The following is a 20,775-nucleotide window of genomic DNA, read 5'->3' as shown; positions in this document are numbered from 1 at the left end:
TACAGGTCTCAAGGGGCCAGCATTGAGCAACCCCCTTCGGACAGGCCCTTTCCCCCAAATCTATACCTGCCAGGACCTTCTCATCCTCCAGGCCACTTTCTAAAGAATCCTTCCACCCTCACGTACGTATCCCCGTTCCCCTTCGTTACACTTCTCTTTCTGCTTTCACAGCACGTGCCAATCCGTAACTACTTATTTATTTCAACTATTTATTTTTATTTTTTTAATATGAAATTTATTGGAAAATTGGTTTCCATACAACAGCCAGTGCTCATCCCAACAGGTGCCCCCCCCCCATGCCCATCACCCACTTTCCCCTCCCTCCCACCCCCCATCAACCCTCAGTTTGTTCTCGGTTTTTAAGAGTCTCTTATGGTTTGGCTCCCTCCCTCTCTGTTTTTTTTTCCTCCCCCTCCCCCATGGTCTTCTGTTAAGTTTCTCAGGATCCACATAAGAATGAAAACATATGGTATCTGTCTTTCTCTGTCTGACTTACTTCACTTAGCATAACACTCTCCAGTTCCATCCACGTTGCTACAAAGGGCCAGATTTCATTCTTTCTCATTGCCAAGTAGTATTCCATTGTGTATATAAACCACAATTTCTTTATCCATTCACCAGTTGATGGACATTTAGGCTCTTTCCATAATTTGGCTATTGTTGAGAGTGCTGCTATAAACACTGGGGTACAAGTGCCCCTATGCATCAGCCCTTCTGTATCTCCTGGGTATATTCCTAGCAGTGCTATTGCTGGGTCATAGGGTAGATCTCTTTTTAATTTTTTGAGGACCCTCCACACTGTTTTCCAGAGTGGCTGCACCAGTTTGCATTCCCACCAACAGTGCAAGAGCGTTCCCGTTTCTCCACATCCTCTCCAGCATCTATAGTCTCCTGATTTGTTCATTTTAGCCACTCTGACTGGCGTGAGGTGGTATGTGAGAGTGGTTTTGATTTGTATTTCCCTGATGAAGAGCGACATTGAGCATCCTTTCATGTGCCTGTTGGCCATCTGGATGTCTTCTTTAGAGAAGTGTCTATTCATGTTTTCTGCCCATTTCTTCACTGGATCATTTGTTTAAAATCTCTCCTGCAAGCCTGAATCTCCCAGAAGAAGGACACAGTAGTGGCTTTATTCTCCACTTTATCTCCAAGCCCTCGGCTGGCTCAAATATAAGTGCTTAAGACTTGTTTCTAAGAGTAAAAGAAGAAAAGGTCTGAGACTGATAGAAAGCAGATAAGTGGGGGTCTGAGCTAGGAGTGGAGAAGAAGGCTGACTGCAAAAGGCAGGAGGGATCTTCTGGGCATTCTGGAAATGTTCTAAAACTACCATGGTGATAGTTGCACAACTCTGCCAATTTACCACAAATTACTGAACTGTATAATCTTAAAAGGTGAATTGTATGGTAGGTAAATTGTACATATACACAGCTCATCAATAAGCAGCTTTTAAAAGATGGATACATTTGGGGGCGCCTGGGTGGCTCAGTCAGTTACGTGTCAGACTCTTGGTTTTGGCTCAGATCATGATCTCATGGTTCATTAGTTCAAGCCCCATGTCAGGCTCTGCACTGGCAGCATAGAGCCTGCTTGGGATTCTCTCTCTCCCTCTCTCTCTGTCCCTCTCCCCCTCTCGCTCTCTCTGTCTCTCTCAAAATAAATAAACTTAAAAAAAATAAAAATAAAAAAATAAAAGGTGGATACATTTGAATATGCAAAATTTTTTAAATTCTACATGAAAAGAATTATAAAATAAAAAGGCAAACACTAACTGGAAAAAACTATTTGCCATCTATTTGGCAAAAATGGACAATATTCTTAATAAATAATCTTTCAAATTTAAATATATGTACATATACACATACAACTACCTATTTATCTATATATATTGATATATATATATATATATATCAATAAAGAAAATCACATAAATTAATGGAAAAGGCTCTTCAATACAGAAAAATATTGAACTGCCCCAAAGTCAGAAAAAAATACAAATTAACATAATTTGTATTATATTATATTTAATTTAGTTTTGCCTATCAAATTTGCAAAAAACAAAATTTTATCATAGTAATACACATTGCTGGTGAGGCAAAACCAAATACTCTAATAGTCTGCAATCAGGAATGCAAACTATTACAACTTTGCTATGGCCAGTTAGACATAATTTACCAGAACCTAATATGCTCATATCTTTCCATCCAGTTTTCCTACTTTTAAGAATTTATCATAGGGAAAGAATTAGAGAAATGTACCAAGATTATAAGGATATTCATCATACTATTATTTATGATTAAAAGCTGAAAACCACCAAATGCCCAACAGGGGATTAGAGGTGAAATGGTATATTCATACAAGATGGAATACTAAAGTAACACACTTTAGGAAAAAATCTGTACTGTTTTGTGAAAAACGTACATAACAAAATACTATTAAACAAGAAATTTAATAACCAGATATTTAGACAATAGGATCTCAGCTTTAACAGAAAACAAATGTAGACATGTAAATACAGAAAAAAAAATTAGGGGAAAATACGGTCACAAATTGATGGTGGTTATCTCTAAGTGGTGAACCTGGACATAATTTTAATTTTCTTCTTTAGACATCTGTATATTTTTCAGATTTGCCAAAATAAATCTAAAATACCTTTTAAATTAGAACAGTCAAGGAATGGGCACCCAGGTGGCTTTGTCAGTTAAGCGTCTGACTCTTGATCTCAGCTCAGGTCATGATGTCACAGTTCATGGGATTGAGCCCCGTGTCGGGCTCTGTGCTGACAGCGTGGAGCCCACTGGGGATTCTCTCTCTCTGCCCCTCCCCCACCAAAATAAATACACTTTAGAAAAAAGAAAATCAAGGATAAAATGTCATGTTCAAAAATTCTTAATTTTCATGACATTTCTTATATTTGCCAAGAGATTCTTTTTGATGACCCTGAATTTTCAAAAATGTTTCAATATAACTTCCTGTACTAATTTAGATCTGATTTAAAACGTTGTTGAAGGCTCTAGAAAATTACGATTTTAATGCAATAAATAGAAATAGTATATTCGAACTGGCTCATTTGGTCACTATCTCAAAAAAAAAATCCAAGGGAAAAGTCCTCCATCCTAAATGCCTGATCTAATTATTTATAAAGTAACTAGGCTAGTGCCTGACACATAAAAACACCACGGAGTGTTTCTTAAATTTTTCTTTAACGAGAGCAAGTAACTCTGGGAAAGAACTCAACGTTAAATAATGGACTATTAACTCATTCTGCCAAACAAGCAAGTTTACTTTCCGTTCTGGACAGGTACATGTAAAACATCAGCTATCACACAATGATCTGGAACTGCCGTCGGCAGATTTTCAGGTATGTTAGAATTTTTTTGTTGTTTAATCCCATGAAAGTTTTGCCAGGGAGTATGCAGTCATGCAATTATATTAATAGTTGTCTGGTCACCTAATATATTTCTTGAGGTCTACAAAAGATTCCATCACCTAAATGACAATTATATAGTTTAATAAGCAGCTGGAAAGGCATCGTAGATATAAATTGCCAACATGCCAGGGCTTTTATCAATCTTTGACAGATGCAGAATGAATGGTAGGTTTTCTGGAGAATACGCTTTATTTTCCACCTATTTGACACCATTATGTGAAAATTCTACTGCTTCTCCTCTCACATCAAGGGATAGTTCTGAAAGGATGTCGTCCTACAGAGAGGACAGACCTGCTGTTAAATGAAGAAGATACCAGTGTTGCAGGAGGCTCGCGTAAACGAAGCCAATGGAACTGAACCTTCGGTAGAGTGAAATTAAACCGATAGTCTTCAAGTGACTTGGGAAAGGTACTTCATTTAAAAAGTGTTAGGATATTGTGATGCCAAGAGACTGTATTTCTAATATGGCTGTTAGTAGAGTTTGCTGGTAACACTTTGTATTTTGCACTCCACAGAAATGTATATACACATTACCAGTCATAATATTTTCTGTGTAATTTTCATTGTAACATGCTCATGACTGGGCAACCACATCCTGAGACAAATGGGGTGGACACTTATCTGGCCCAACCTCCCGCTGCACGATGCTGAGCGGTCTCCCAAAGGAGGCTCTCTTCTGAGGCTACTGCATAGGCCTTGCCACAGCTTTCGCGACCGGTCCTGTGATGACGTGTGGTTTGCTACAAAGCGGCTCAGAGGTGTTTGTTCACTCACTGCATGGTTCGTCTTTTGGGTGTTAATTTAAAATGACTGGATACCTGCTATGTACCGGACACTGTACAAGGTGCCATAAGTACGAAGATAAAAACAAGGTAGCTCCTGTTTTATAGCACCTCGTAGTTTAACAGTACAGATAGAAATAAAAACCGCTAGCTGAAGAACCGCTCATCATCATGGAAATATGAATATACTACTATGGGAGCAGGGAATAAACGAGCAGGAAGGGACTCTGGAAACTTTTCATTTGTTGAGTACATATTTATTGAGCACATACTATTTGCAAAGCGCTAGGTGTTGGGAATACGAAGAGAAGAAAACTTCAATATGGTAGCCAGGAGCTCCCATATACACATACGGCATATAAACACCTGGTATCTATGGCCCATAATATACATAGTATTTTATGGATTTAGTATTCACTTATTTAGATTGTGACAGTGCTATGGAAAAAAAGAAATCCAAGGTAAGTAGGAGAGAAATGCTATTATACAGGGGCTGGTCAGAGAGGGCCTCTGATACGGTGACATCTGAGCAGAAGAATGCAAGAAATGAGGATCCAAGCCCCGCGGGCGCCTGGGCGGGAAAGAGAGTTCCAGACTAAGGGAACACCAAGTGCGAGCCTTGGGGGCAGCAGTGTGCTTGGGTTGATTCTCCGAAGGGCGAGAAGGCCAGAGTGGCAGGAGGAGGGGCGGCAGAGGCAGCAAAGGAGCAGAGAGAAGCTCCGGGGCCAGAACTCAGGGTGCTTTGTGGGCAAACGTCAGGTCCCACGCTTTCACTCTGAACAAGGCGGGGAGCGATACAAGGGCTCTGAGCATGAAAAGCGTAAGGAGCCGACTCAAGCTTCAGAAACAGCAGGGCTACCGATGTGGTGTTGAAACAGACAGAAAGCTCTCTGCAACCACCTGAGAAAGAGAGGGCGGTAGCCTGGCGACTGTGTATGTAGAAGACAGAAGAGGTAAGAAGTGGCTAGATTTTTAATACACCCTGAAAGTAAACCAAGTGCGATTTCCCGGTATCTTCACAGAAGAGGTCGTAGTTAAGCAAGGTCTTCAAGGGTGAGTAGATGCTCACCAGACAGAAAAGGGGATAAGGGTACTCCACACCCGGGGAATAACAGGCACCAAGCCACGGAAGGACGGAAGGACACAGCAGATCCAGGGTGTAGCAAGAAACCCCGCAGGACAGGAGTCTAAGGTTGGACGGATTCCATGTTAGGCAAGGGGCAAAGATTCGACCAGAGAGGTCGTCGCTAGCCTTATAGGCTACGCCGAGGAGGGTGAACTTGACCTTACAGGCAAGCGAGACCGAGCAAAATTTATCAAGCAAGGAGTGACAGGTCAGACACGTTAATAGGAACACAATATCTATGGCACCGGAGAGGGCACAGGTAACACCAAGTTGGAAAGTCCCCAAACTGTGTTGGTGGAAAACGATAAACGAGGGCGGGAATGAAGACTGTGTCGGTGGAAATGGAAAAGGAGACACACCTTGAGGGAGTACAGAGAGGCAGAACTGCCAGGGCCCAGCGCTTGAATGAGGGCTCGAAGCAACGGGCAGGAAGTGAGGACGGCAAGGTGTCTGACTTGATGAACGGGCCAAAGGGGACGGCCGCTAGGGAAGAGGATGAACGGCGGGATCCCCTAAAATGGATCCTCACCAAAATGTACGTCATGGCTTGTCCTACTTGTGCCCCAGACCCTCTCGTGGCCTCTCAAGTCATTCGGAGTCACAGCCAGCACGGCCAGCATAGACAGCAAGTTCCCGTATCATGGGGCCATGGCTCTCTGACCTCGTCTCTTCTGTTCTCAACTCTCTCATTCCGCTCCAGATATGCTGGGGTCTCGGGCTCCCCCTCAAACATACCGAGGCTCTGCTGTTCCCTATGTCCAGAACATTCTTCCTGCAAGGACCTACACGGCTTGTTCCTAAACCTCCAGAAGGTCTTTGTTCAAATGTCACTATGAGAAGGCCTTGTGCGATCCCCTTATTTGCAATCCCCTACCTACAGTGCCCCTTCACGGACTTTATCTCCATACCAGTGTTCCCGTCCGACATTTGTTTTTCAGTTTCCTGTTTATTTCTCTTCCCTCCCCACTCCCATCCCACCCCATAAGAAATAAGCTCAAAGAAGGAAGAGTCTTCTGTCAGTTTTCACAACTTCATCTCTAATGCCTAAAACAGTTCCTGCATAGAGTAAGGGAGCTAAATACACATGTTTAATGAAGTCGGCAATGAACTAATACAGATCATGTCGGGTTAGATGTTCCTGTGAGACGTTCAGGCACAGCCACCCGATAGGCAGTTGGGACCGGAGCACTGGAAGTCGCAAGGGAGAGCAGGGATGGAGACGGAGATTTGCGATCGTGGGGATGAAGAAAGAGCAATTCCCCATAAGCATCGAGAGCTACGGTAGGACGATACTAAAATTCAGACTCAGGAATCAGACAGCCTGGGCTCAGATCCTGGTCTTGACACTTCTTGCTTATTATATAAGCCTTCAACAAAGTTTTAAAACCCTCTGTGCCTCAGTGTTCTCATCTGTAAAATGGGATTTAAAAAAAAAAAAAAAAAAAAAACCTGCCTCAGAGGGTTAAGATTTAAAGAAGCAAATACAAGTAAAGAGGACAGCAAACAGTACCAGAAAAGCCTGGCACACGGAAAGGGACACAGGAAATGAAAGCAAGGGGGCATACTGACGGGAGAGGCATTTTCTCTGGATAAGAGGGGTAACATTTAAACATTTTTTTTTTAAGTTTATTTTATTTGTTTTGACAGAGAGAGCACAAGCAGGGGAGGGGCACAGAGAGAAGGAGAGAGACAGAATCCCAAGCAGGCTCTGCGCTGTCAGAGGGGCTCGAACTCACAAACCGTGAGATGGTGACCTGGGACGAAGTTGGACGCTTGACCGACTAAGCCCCCCAGGCGCCCCCCCGCCACCAGGGGTAAGAAGCCAGGGTTTGTTTTCAGACTACGTAGCCCCTCCTCTCCTTATGCTCTGTAGTGAACCTACAGAAGTTCCCTCCGCTTTTCTCCTTTGAGTGTGTTGTTGTTGTTTTATTTCTCTTCTCTCTGGTCCAATCAGAAGAAACCAAAAACCGTCTCTGAAGGTGTTTCGAATTTGAGCAAGGTATGGGATACTGGGAGGCGCACCGCATGGCAGGAAGAGCGTGGGCCTTCAGAGGCAGATAAATGTGGTCTTGAACTCCACCTCTGCTGCTCAGATACGGAGCTTGGTCTGGATCTAAAGAGGAATTTTGTTTTTAATTTTTTTTAATCTTTACTTATTTTTGAGAGAGAGAGAGAGCAAGCGAGACAGGGCGTGAGCAGGGGAGGGGCAGAGAGGGAGACACAGAATCCCAAGCAGGCTCCAGGCTCTGAGCTGTCAGCACAGAGCCCAATGCGGGGCTCAAACTCACAAACTGCAAGTTCATGACCTGGGCCGAACTCAGCCACCCAGGCGCCCCTAAAGAGAAATTTCTAGGGGCGCCTGGGTGGCGCAGTCGGTTAAGCGTCCGACTTCAGCCAGGTCACGATCTCGCGGTCCGTGAGTTCGAGCCCCGCGTCAGGCTCTGGGCGGATGGCTCAGAGCCTGGAGCCTGTTTCCGATTCTGTGTCTCCCTCTCTCTCTGCCCCTCCCCCGTTCATGCTCTGTCTCTCTCTGTCCCAAAAATAAATAAACGTTGAAAACAAAAATTTTTAAAGAGAAATTTCTAAAAGAGAAAGATAATACCTACCCCCCCAACACCGCAAACCTGAAGAAGAGTAGCTGCTGCATACACTTTTGTGGCATAAGTGAACGGGGTGGTTGTGAGGGCCGAATGCAAGAACGCGGCCCACTTAAGGGTGTGGGGTCAACGAGGAGACCCAACAGAGAAGCTACAGCAAGCCTTGCTTTTGGGACTGGCAGCTGGACTGGCATTCTTGTGGCCAGGGCCTGTTTAAAAGACCCGGAGTCGGGTCAGAACTTTCTATTTATTCATGTCCTTACACTTCGTCTTCTAAGGGAAAAGATTTGCTTTAGGAAGGGTCTGCTGAAGCACTAGCCCTTATTATAAGGCGCACTTAAAGTGGTTAGATCCTGTTATCGGGTTTGTTGTGGGTCTTGGAAAGATAAAAGGGCCACCTTGGTAGTTGTTCTGTTTGCCTCTGAGTTTCCTTTTATCCCCCAGTGTTGGGCTGGCTGCGAGCACCGCGGCTGATAACCTTTGTGTTTAATTCGTCGTGTACCAGCACCGCTCGCACCATGCCAAAGCCGAAAGGCTCAGCAGCTGCTTTACGGCAACGTGCGTAATCAGGTCTCCGAAAATAGCAATAGGGATTTAAGAACTGATTGCATTTTGTGGGTTTACTTGTTTTAAGGAAAGTGCTTTGGATAATTTTTTTTTTTCTGATTACCAAAGAATACGTGCTCATTCAAGATAGTTTGGAAAACCAGAAACGCTCAAAGGATCGAAAACCCTACCACGCCGGCCTAGAACATTTCTGCGTAAATCCTACAGACCTTTCCAGATCCCGCCTCCCCAGAGAGGAGCGTGCATGGACAAAAACAAAATTAAAATCACACTAAACGTTATGATATGACTGGTTTTTGAAATTAACTAATTGGTGCATTAATTCATTCATCCGGCCAAGCAAATTATTTAAATACCTACTTAGGTGCCAGGCCCTGTACAAAGCATGAAGGATGAGGGAGACGAGCATATAAATAAAATCAGTGAGATACACGGAGGTAGTAAAGGTGCACGTAAAGTCCAACGGGTGCACACGACAGGAAGCAGAGACAATTCTCCGCGCTGCAGAGGTGCTAGGGAAGCACCGTACAAGAGAGGACACGTTACTCACAGGTAACAGAAGTTCACCAACGAAGGGACGTCAGCCGGGGATGGAGCAAGAAGGCCCAAAACATGAGACCGCGCAGCTGGTCTGAGGTGCTTGCGACAAAAGTCCAGCGTAGGTAACAAGATGAAAGAGACGGGGAGATAAGGCTACAAATGCAAGACCCAGGCAACGAGCAGCCACCGCGCGGTTTGAAGCAGGGGGTTGGCCTGCGCAGATTGATGTCTTGGTTAGAATATGTGCTAGAGCTCTAAGGATTAAGAAAGAGGTGCACGGAGGAAAAACTAGTCCATAAAAGGACTCATCCGGTGAAAGACAGGGAAGATCTAATGAGAAGGGAGATGATAGATAACGTCCTGGAATGGACAGTGAGCTGGAAGTCAAGGGACCTGGATTCTAGATGGGTAAACATCTTTCCTGTCTTCCTTCTGCAGCTACTGAGAATCAGCCACATCCAAGTGCACGCTAGATGCTGGAGAAACAAAGATGAGGGGGTCAAATTCTTACCCCCAAGAGCTTACATCCTAGGAGGAAAGCAGAGGTGACCGTGCACTATCAGTGCCTGCCCAGAACGCCTTCCCCTCCTTCTTTGGGACGGGGACTCCGATCGTCCCCTAAGGAAACCATCCATCTCTGACTCACAGCCCATGCACTTTGAGTGGAAATGGTCCTCTCTGAGCCCAACTCCACGAGTGGGTGCATGAACTGGGCTGTGCAAACAGGAGCATCTCACCCACCTGAACACAGTGACTGGTTCAGGAACAGGCACAGGATTCTAACCAGGCCAACGAGATCACTCCCAGGAGAACTGGATGGACCCCGGAAAAAAAAAAAAAGAAATTACTGCCTTCTTCTAAGATCCCATGCGCTTCAAACCACACGCCCCTCGGGCTGTGAGAGTCCTCCTATGCTAGCAGGTCAGAGCCCATCCAGCATGAAGTCACAAGGGGTGCAGAATCAAACCACGGCACAGAGAAAAGCAGTGATCAGATACCATCTTTTGAGAGGCTGGATTCAGCCGGGCACTCCAAGGCCTCTACGTTAAGAAGGCCAGTAAATTCCCTTTTTTTGCTGCAATGAGTTTGTTTGGGTTTTTGTCACTTGTAATTGAAAGAGTACTGACGAAGTCAGGGAGAGAAATACAGAACCCCCGTAACTGCAACACAATGTGATAGGCACCACAGAGGTATCTCACAGGGTACAAGAAGCTCAGAACAACAAAGCAAAGTCAACTCTACTTGTAGGTAAGGGGATGTTTAATCGAAGTCTTTTTTTTTTTAATGTTTATTTATTTCTGAGAGAGTAGGAGAGAGAGAGAGAGAGAGAGAGAGAGAGAGAGAGAGAGAGAGAAACACAAGCGGGGAAGGGGCAGAGAGCGAGGGAGACACAGAATCTGAAGCAGGTTCCAACTCTGAGCTGTCAGCGCAGAGCCTGACGCGGGGCTCGAACCCACGAACCGTGAGATCATGACTTGAGCCGAAGTCGGATGCTTAGCCAACTGAGCCACCCAGGCGCCCCTAAGTGAAGTCTTGAAGACTTAGCCGCCTGGCAACAAGAAAGGCGCAAAAAGGATAGTCTATGCAGAAGAGACACAATGAGCAGAGGCAAGGAAGTACAAAAGGCATGGAACGTTGGGGAAGAAAAAACAGTCCACTGTGCTAAAGCCCTAAGTTCACGGCAGAGAGCAGACCGTGAAGGAGTCTGTACGTTCTGGGGATGATAAGGAGTCACTGCATAACCAGATCAGACCATTTCACTTCTCATTTAACCTCTCCAGACCACAGCTGCTTCTTAGACCAGAATGAATAAATACAAATTGACACAAATATTAAAAAATCTTACCTGCTGATAAAATTCATCATCCTTGGGGGTCAGATAAGGAAGCCAGGTATCTTCAAGCTCCTCAAGAAGCCTCAGTTTCTGTTCAAAAATAATAATGATTGTAGGTGATTGACTATAAAGTGACCAAAATATAAGACAATCCCTTGTTTTGCCAGTAAAACAATACCCAGAAAACTTAGCCAACCTGAATGTGTAAACTTTTACAGACAGAAATGAGCTGAATGCCTATTATTTAATGTACTAATTTAATTACATACACTTAAATGACACATTGGATAAAGCATTAATTTAGCAATCATGATTTTATTCACTCTTATATTCCATGAAACAATTTAATTCACCAATCTTGACATATTTCTTCAACTCAAGGTCTTTCTCATCACCGGAATCACCTTTTGAGACATCCAATACAGTTTTCTAAAGCAAATCTTCCTGTCTGTATAATGACACAGAATTTTCTGAAAATCCTTCTATGACACTAAACACTGGAAATACCAAAGCAAACTATAGTATCCATTTACACAGTGTCAAGATATTTGGAAGATGTACTCATCCTATAAACATTAATTTGATATCATATCTACTTATGTATTACTTTTTGAAAGTAATCTTTCACCTCTAGACTAATTACTAATAAAAGCATCCTCACTTTTCTTTTCCAATTTTATGGCAAAAGTCTGTAAAGCATCCACAGCTAGCCCTGTCTGAGGTCATTTTTATGTCTTCCCAAATAGCACTACGCTGTTCAAACAAAGTAACTAAGAGAAGACCCCATATTATAAAGTGCTTTATAAAGAATCAAAGACATATAAGGTGACACCTTCCTTCTGAAGGATTTTTTCAAAGAATACCTAATGTTATATTCAAATATATACAGAGGGTATGTGTCGTGTATGTGTGTATGCTTAAATGGCATTATATGTGTGTGTATACACATAGACACACACATAGGAATTATCTACATACTACAGAAAATTTCTCAAAGGGAAAAAAAAACAGAAAAGAAAAACAACAGATTTTCAAATAAAACTGCAATAAAATGCATATTCTGGTTGTTATCGGCACCTTTATAAGAATTAGAAAATGGGGCGGGGGGAGGGGTTGCCTGGGTGGCTCGGTCGATTGAGCATCCGACTCTTGATTTTGGCTCACGTAATGATCCCAGGGTCGTGGGATCAAGCCCCACGTTGGGCTCTGCACTGAGTGTGGAGCCTGCTTAAGATTCTTTCTCTCTCCCTCCCCCTCTCTCTCTCTCTCTCAAATTAAAATAAATTAAAAAAAGAATTAGAAAAGGGCACGCCTTGCTCTGAGTCATTGCAGCCCTATTCCACAGGGCATGGCTTGGTGAACACTAACTGGAATTTAGCCCCTACCTGCTCCAGTGGACACTATCTTCATGCAGTGACCAACCTGCTCAACCAGACATGGGGGCCCTGATTATCACCCTCCCCTCTCCCAGGAAAGCAGCTGTCTCTCACAAACCCATCACAGAGTAGTCCAGAGAAAACATCCGTAGGGCAGAACCTAAATTCTTTTTGGATCTTTTGCAAATTATCCAAGGTAAATAAAGAAAAAAGGAATCGAAATATAGCAACCAGTTGATCTAAGAGAAACAAAACACTAAATCTTACTCATATAAACTCCTAGTCTTATTTATTTAGTGAAAGCTTTCTGCTTGGACTGTAGGTTTTATTCTCATCCATAATGATAAGACAGGTTTACCAGTTAAACAAGGAACAGTTTTCCTTTATGAAGAACCCATCTACTAACACAAACCATTAGATTAGTCATTGGTTAAGTGGTTCATCTATTTTCAACATTAGCCATTATTTGGGACACGGAAAGAACTAATGATATTTCCAGGCATATACTTACACATTTATGACTTCACCACAGATCTAATCAAAATCCATACCTCAATTTTCACTTCAACCTCAGGAAAGCCTGCATTTTCCTATGAATCTTTTACCAGTCCTTTTTATAGATAGAATACTTAAATGCCAAAAAAAGAAAAAAAATTAACCCATTGTTAAAATCCTTGAATAATTCAAAGGCATATGATATCTCAAACCTTGAAATGACTCCATATTGGAAATACCACCTTAAGATCTCTGCAGGCGAGTCTATGAAGCTAATTTGTGTATAAGAAGGAGGACAGAGGCACAATACCTCTAAGGAATTAAATATTCTACCTTAATGAGATTAAAAAGCAATAGACCTGTCCTGTAGGTCAACAAGGACTGATGGAAGCTGAAATTCTGTTTATAATTAATACTTTAGCTCTGTTATAAAAATAACAATTTCCCAGCTCAGTTGAAGTCCAGTGTATCAGACAGGTATAAAACATCAGAATTTGGAAGGGCTGTATCAAAAGGATAAAATTCTATAGGAATGTGCCTACCACAGAGCAAGCTGAATATAAATGGTCTCCATCCACTGGAAATTTCAATTTTGATACTGTGAGCATCATCATATCTATATGACAGGAGAGAATGAAGGTCCAGCAATCACTGAACTTAAGACCCCACATATGAAATCTGCTCTGTACATTCACAGCTTACCATTTTACCAATTAACTAATGAGATCAATTAAAAATAACATTTATCAACTTTAAAAAAATTCTGGTCCTATCTGCCTTGGTGAAATCAATCAGGAATTAATATTAGATTCAACTGGTAATTCATGAACATCACACATTCCTGAAAAATTAAGATTGCTTTAGCAGGGCATCTGGGTGGCTCAGTTGGTTAAGTGGCAAGACTGCAGCTCAGGTCATGATCTCACGGTTCACGGGTTCAAGTCCCGTGTCAGGCTCTGTGCTGACAGCTCAGACCTGGGGCCTGCTTCGGATTCTGTGTCTCCCTCTCTCTCTGCCCCTCCTCCCCCGCTCATGCTCTGTCTCTCTCTCAAAAATAAATAAAACATGAAAAAAATCTTTTAAAGTTAACACTGCTTTATAAAAAGGCAAAGTGACTCTGGGCATGACTATGGAGAAAAAAAGTCCTCTCATATTCAAGAGTGCAAATGAGTACAATATCAATCAATGGATGGCAACTGACAATTCCTATCAAAATTCAAATGCATCTGCCCATTGACTCAGAAATCCTACTTCTAAGGACTTTTCTATGGATATACAGTAAAACCTTGGACTGCGAGTAACTTGTTCTGTGAGAGTTCCACAAGACAATCAAACATTTCTAATAAACTTTAACTTGATAAATGAGCAATGCCTTACAGTATGAGTAGTACGTGATACCGAGCATCACATGATCACAACTGAGCCAATGGTTCTTGCAATTCACTTTGATATACAAGTGCTTTGGATTACAGGCATGTTTCTGGAACGAATTATGCTCGCAAACCAAGGTTTTACTGTACTTGTGTGGGGTTCGGAAGAATGTATGTCCAAGTTTACCCACTGGACCACTATCTGTAGAACAAAAGCTTAGAAACGTACTAAAAACCACTTGATTGTAGATTTTAAAAGGATAAGTGTTTTGATACGTATGTTCCAGCTCGACTAAACGAAAAGATTAGCTATAAAGCAAGGATCCACCCACAGAGAATGGTTAACTAAACTATGGTGCATTGACACAATGAGATAAAATGCAACAGTAAGCAAGGATGAGGAAGTTCGCCTGTTAGTGAAATAAAAAGCTCTCCAGAATATCTCGGGAAGTAAAAGGCAACGGGCCGGACATGTGCTTGTGTGTCATACAGAAACATAAAGGATACGTGACAAACTATTCAAGTGGTTACCTGTCAGGGCAGAGGTGGGAAATGAACACGAGAGGACATGGGTGAAGCAAGACTGTTCCAAATAGTCCATTTGCATTGTTTTTGCTTTTTGAACTAGGTAAATAGGTGGCCTATTCAACATATCACCTCTTCTTACCTCAAACATACTGCCTACTGATTCTTAACGTAAAATTCAGTGTGAAAAGGCATGATGCCCTGAATTTTTTTACTCTGTTTTAGAAAGTGCATATTTTTGTGATGCATATGAAGCATACGGGGAGGAAACTCTCACAGCCCCGCACACCGAAGAGTAAAGAGGCAAAAACAAACCACCCGGCTCTGACAATTTCTCTGTGTCAAATGCCAACCAGTCGGTGAGCACACACATTAAAATGCACTCTGGAGTGGACGAACAGGGTGCTCCTGGCTGACTGTCAGATCTGGCTAACTGCCACTCCCCGGCCTGATGTACAGATAAATCCACACAGCTGGGCCCGACCGCACACACCTCGGCTCACAAGCTTCTTTGCTGTCACGCTGGTGTCAAATGCATCAGGCGGCTCACAAATGCCGCACAGAAGGCCAGAGAGTGCAAAACCCAAGCGCTCCCACCCGGCAGGAGGAGCGTAAGAAGACCTTTTTGTAAGGGGCTACACCCATTTCCACCCTTCCGGCGAGTAAAGACAACGCGAACACAAGGCCTTAGGTAAAACACACTGCAACTCAAAACCACAAAGATTTAAAGTTGGAGGTCGAGGGGCACCTGGGTGGCTCAGTCGGTTGAGCGTCCGACTTCGGCTCAGGTCATGATCTCACCATCTATGAGTTTGAGCCCTGCATCGGGCTCTGTGCTGACAGCTCAGAGCCTGGAGCCTGCTCCCGATTCTGTGTCTCCCTCTCTCTCTGCCCCTCCCCTGCTCATGCTCTGTCTCACAAAGAAATAAAAAAACATTACAAAAAAAATTTTTAAGTTGGAGGTCAAACTTCAACCCTAAGCCTCTGACTCGCTGTGAAAAGGGAAGCTGTATCTGAGCTGGCAAATCTTGTCCTAGAGAGCTATGGTTTGAGAATCTTACGATAGTTACATAAAAAGATGAACCAGATATGAGGGGGTGTCTCACCTACAAATAAAGCGTATTTTCTGCAGTCTCGTCAGATTATGCTGCTAACGACTCTTAACTCTTCATCCATTTTTCATTTTGCACGTAATTTTCAACCTGTGAATCATATTGTGTCAGGTTCAATAAAAATTTAATTTTGCTCTCTGATTCTTTTCGAAATGCAGTCACAAATAAAAGGCTTATGAGTGTTCAGTGTAAAAATAATCATCCGATCTTCTGAGGGTTTCAAATAAAAGTGGGAAAATTGACCTCGTCCTTACGCAGGGTGTGAGTAAGTAAAACCTCCCTGAGGAAGACGCATCAAAACTAATACCACAAAGATGAGTAAGAAAGAGCTAAACCGAAAGCAGCATAAATAAATATTTCATATCCACATATGCCATACTTGCTGTACATGCAAGGGAAAAAAACCATAGTTCAACCACTTGAAGAAACTTAGTATTCGCTTTCCTATCCTCGCTGAAAATAATGGCATGGTGAAAATAAGCCGAATTTGGGAGAAAAGAGAATCTGAATCCAGACTCATCACTTCCAACGTGTGGTACACCCGAATCGGCCTCTCCGGATTTTAGTTTACGCATCTGTAAAACGCTGTTTCACCGAGTGTTGTGAAGAGGAAATAAAATCAGTTGCATGTATTAGTGTGTTTTACAAGCAATAACCTATGCAGATATTTGGGAAATGGCATTCAAATGGGGGGAGGCGTTTGTATAACAAAGCATGAGCTAGAAGCCACAAGTTAGTTATAATACCAGTTCTACCCAACTAGGCAAATGGTTTGGAACTAGTCTCTTAGCTCCATGTGAGGTGTAAGTGAAGATACACATCCAGAGATCGAAGAACAGTGCCTAGCACATAAAAAAAAACCCTCAATAAACTTCAACAACTACTTGTTATTTGCTCATCTCTGGGAAATATGTTTTATTTACCAGTTATGAGCTATCTATAAAAGAATACTTTATGACACAGATTAATGCTACATGGGAAATTCAGATATTAATTGGCTTGGGTGAACTACAGCAGAAACATATAAAAACTCTTCATAAAAGTTTATGTGTATACACACACACACACACACACACACACACACACAATGCCTCAGTTAGCTATACTGGTGACAGAAATAAAAATTATTGTAAAATTTTAGAACAGATGAAGAAACAAAAACCCATCCAGGGATATACAGTGACTGGCAAGAGATTACACGGCTGATCATGAGAAAATCACAACTCACATTCTCATTTTCAAATACAAGGTCATTTCTGCTATACTCCATCATATCAATTCAGAGGCAACAAAAATTTTATCTTTTAAGAATTGCCCAATTTTTAACTTAAAAAGAACATATAAACACAAAATCTTAAATAATTTTAATTAAAAGCCATCCTTTTTTTTTTCTTCTAATATAAAACAAATGCTTTTACCACAACTTTTAGACACTCAAGTCTTAGCTGCTTTGGTAGTTCTACAGTGCTCCAAGAAATTCTTTCAAGAAATTTTCTTAGGATTTCTTGTTGTTGCCAATAATGGGAGCCAATGTCATTGCAGACCAAAAATCCAGCCAAAGTAAAAAATCACATAATCCACAAAACATCAGGAAAAATTCTCAGGAGGACTTTGTTTCAATGATAACACAAAATTGGTCCTAGACTGTTCTTTCTTTAAAAATCTTAAATCAGACTAAAAGGATCAAACTGTGTCCAATCAAAAACTACAACCATGGAAAGCAAGACAAAGTAATGTGACTTATAATGGAAAGAAAAATCAATCAATTGAAACTGGCTCCAAAATGGTACAATGACAAAATGAAAAGTACATTTAAAAAGTGATATAACTGTAGTTCGTAAGTTCAAAAAGTTGGGGAAAGACTGAACATGGTAAGGAGAGAAACAGAAGAAATAAAGAAAATTGAATCATACTTCTAGACAGGAAAACCTCAATGTTCAAGATGAAATATATAAAGGATAGGCTTCAAAGCAGATTAGATATCACAGAGAACAGAAGAGCGAACATGAAAACATATCAGTGGATATTATCCAGAAGGAAACACTGGAAAAAAAAAAATCACGGCGAACTATGAGATGACTTTAAGCAGTATAATACTTGCAACTAGAGTCACTAAAGAACAAGCAATAGAATGGGAAAAGGAAAAAGGCTTGTCCAAAAATTTTCCCAATTTGATGAAAACTATAAATCCACAGATTTAAACAGAGGTATTCACAGAACCCTAGGCACAAAAAACATACAGAAATAACACTATAGCATAATATAATCAGATTACTTAAATTCAGTGAAAAGAGAAAAGCTTAAAAGCAGTCAAAGAAATAGTATATACACAAAAACAAATCATAAAATGAAATATCCTACTGAAACAATGTTAGCCAGAAGACAGTGAAAACAACATTTTCAAATAACTGACAAAAGTATTTGTCAACTAGCTTTCTATACCAAGCCAAAATGTCTTTCAAAAACAAAGATGAAATAAACACTTTTGCAGATACAGAAAAATAAAAATAATGGAATACCAGCAAAGCTTCATTGTAAGAAATGATTAAAAAGGCAGAAAAAAAATGATACTAGATAGAAAGCTGAGTTGACACAATGAAGAACATCAGAAATAGAAACTACATTGGAAATAAAATGACTTTATCCTCACCATTTAAATCTTTATGAAAGATAGCTATTTAAAGCAAAAACAATAGTATATTGTGGGGTTTATAATATATGTAGAAATGAAACATCTAACAATACCACAATGGTCAAAGAAAAATGGAAGTATTTTGTTATAAGATTCTTAAACTACATTTGAAGTGCAATAGTACTACTTAAAAATATACTCTATTAAGATACAGATATATGCTAGAAATGCTAAAACAACCATAAAACAACAACAAAGAGTTACAGGTAATAAGCCAAAAAGGGAGATAAAATGGAATCATGAAAAATCAATCCAAAAGGGAAAAACCAAGAAAAAAAAAAGGGTAGATTGCAAAATGGTAAAATTAAATCCAACCATATAAATAATCACATTACATGTAAACAGTCTAAACAACTCAATTAACAGGAAGAGACCGTCAGATTATGTTTTAAAAATATCAATATCCAACTTATCAAACTCAATACTCAAAATAACAAATAATCCAGTGACGAAATGGACAAAAGACATGAATAGACACCTTCCCAAAGACATCCAGATGGCTAACAGACACATGAAAAAATGCACCACATCACTCATCATCAGGGAAAGAGAAATCCAAACCACAATAAGATTCCACCTCGCACCTGTCAGAATGGCTAAAATTAACAACTCAGGCAACGACAGATGTTGGTGAGGATGCAGAGAAAGAGGAACCCTTTTGCACTGTTGGTGGGAATGCAAACTGGTGCAGCCACTCTGGAAAACAGTATGGAGGTTCCTCAAAAAATTAAAATAGAACTACCCTGTGACCCAGCAATTGCACTACTAAGCATTTATCCACAGGATACAGTTGTGCTATTTCGAAAGGACACATGAACCCCCATGTGTATAGCAGCACTATCAACAATAGCCAAAGTATGGAAAGAGTCCAAATGTCCATTGATGGATGAATGGATAAAGAAGATGTGGTACATATATACAATGGAGTATTACTCACCAATCAAAAAGAATGAAATCTTGTCATTTGCAACAACGTGGATGGAACTAGAATGTATTATGCTAAGCAAAATTAGTCAGAGAAAGACAAATAACATGACTTCACTCGTGTGGAATTGAAGAGACAAAACAGATGAACATAAGGGAAGGGAAGCAAAAATGATATAAAAACCAGGAGGGGGACAAAACATAAGAGACTCTTAAATATAGAGAACTGAGGGTGCTGGAGGGTTATGGGTAGGGGGATGAGCTAAACGGGCGAGGGGCACCAAGAATACTTGTTGGGTTGAGCACTGGGCGTTATATGTAGGGGACGAATCATTGGATTCTAGTCCTGAAATCATTATTGCAATATACGCCAACTAACTTGGGTGTAAATTTTCAAAATAACAATAAAAAAGTTAATGTCCAACTATATGCTGCCTATAACAAACTGACTTCAAATATAAAGTAAATATAAAGTAAAAGTAAATATAAAGTAAAAGGATGGCTACAACAATGATTGTACTTAATGCCACAAAACTGACCACTTAAAAATGTTAGGTTGTATACGTAAAATGTTTGTTACACATATTTTGTGACAATAAAAGATTTAAGAAAGTAAAAGAATAGAAAAAAATATTTACCACAGTTATTCTAATCAAAAGAAATTTGAAGTAGCTATATTGATGCCAGACAAAATGAGTTTGAGAGCAAAGAATGTTAGAAGAGGTAAAGAGAGTTATTTCATAATGACAAAGGAGTCAATTCATCAAGAGAACACAGTAATTTTAAATATCTATGCAACTAACAACGGATCTACAAAATACATGCAGTAAAATCGGATAGAACAGCAAACAGAAATAGGTGATTTCACAATTATAGTCAAAGATTTAAATATCCTTCCCTCAACAGTCAGTAGAACAAGCAGACAGAACACTCAGTAAGAATACAGAAGACTTGGACAACACTATAAACCAACTTAACCTAATTGACATTTACATAACACTTAACCAAACAATGGAAAAATACACATTTGTCTCAAATGCACACAGAACATTTGGCAAGACAGACCATGTCTAAATATGAATATATATTTTTTGAATCAGGTCATTAAAAAATATGTTCTCTTGAGGCACTTAAGTGGCTCAGTTGGTAACACGCCAACTCTCGATTTCGGCTCTGGTCATGATCTCACCGTTTGTGAGTCTGAGCCCCGCAACAGGCTCTGCGCCAGCCTATAGCCTGCTTGGGATCCTCTGTCCCTGTCTCTCTGTCCCTCCCTTGCTCATACTCTCACTCTCAAAAATAAATAAACTTAAAGATAAAAAAAATGCTCTCTGGGGGAGAATGATGTCAAGAACATAGCTGAGCAAGACATCACTCAATTGTATACACCCCCTGAACAAAAACAATT

At 41.0% G+C, this 20,775-nt stretch overlaps 1 protein-coding gene across 5 annotated transcripts in view; it reads right to left on the bottom strand.

Moving 5' to 3' along the window:
* Positions 1-20,775, bottom strand: part of FTO (FTO alpha-ketoglutarate dependent dioxygenase) — a 393,836-nt gene that overhangs the window by 273,357 nt on the left and 99,704 nt on the right. For all 5 annotated transcript variants that reach the window (XR_005797684.1, XM_040498031.1, XM_040498032.1 and 2 more), the window contains exon 2: positions 10,886-10,963. Coding sequence is in view for 4 of the 5 variants with exons in the window: in XM_040498031.1 (XP_040353965.1) it covers positions 10,886-10,963 (78 nt within the window). In the remaining variant the exon portion in view is untranslated. The remainder of the gene's footprint in view (positions 1-10,885; positions 10,964-20,775) is intronic.

Source organism: Herpailurus yagouaroundi, unplaced genomic scaffold (genome assembly GCF_014898765.1).
Source record: "Herpailurus yagouaroundi ecotype Mexico unplaced genomic scaffold, PumYag 190, whole genome shotgun sequence".
NCBI classification, from domain to species: Eukaryota; Metazoa; Chordata; class Mammalia; order Carnivora; family Felidae; genus Herpailurus; species Herpailurus yagouaroundi.
The sequence above is the reverse complement of the archived record's forward strand: the minus strand, read 5'-3'. Positions and strand labels throughout refer to the sequence as shown.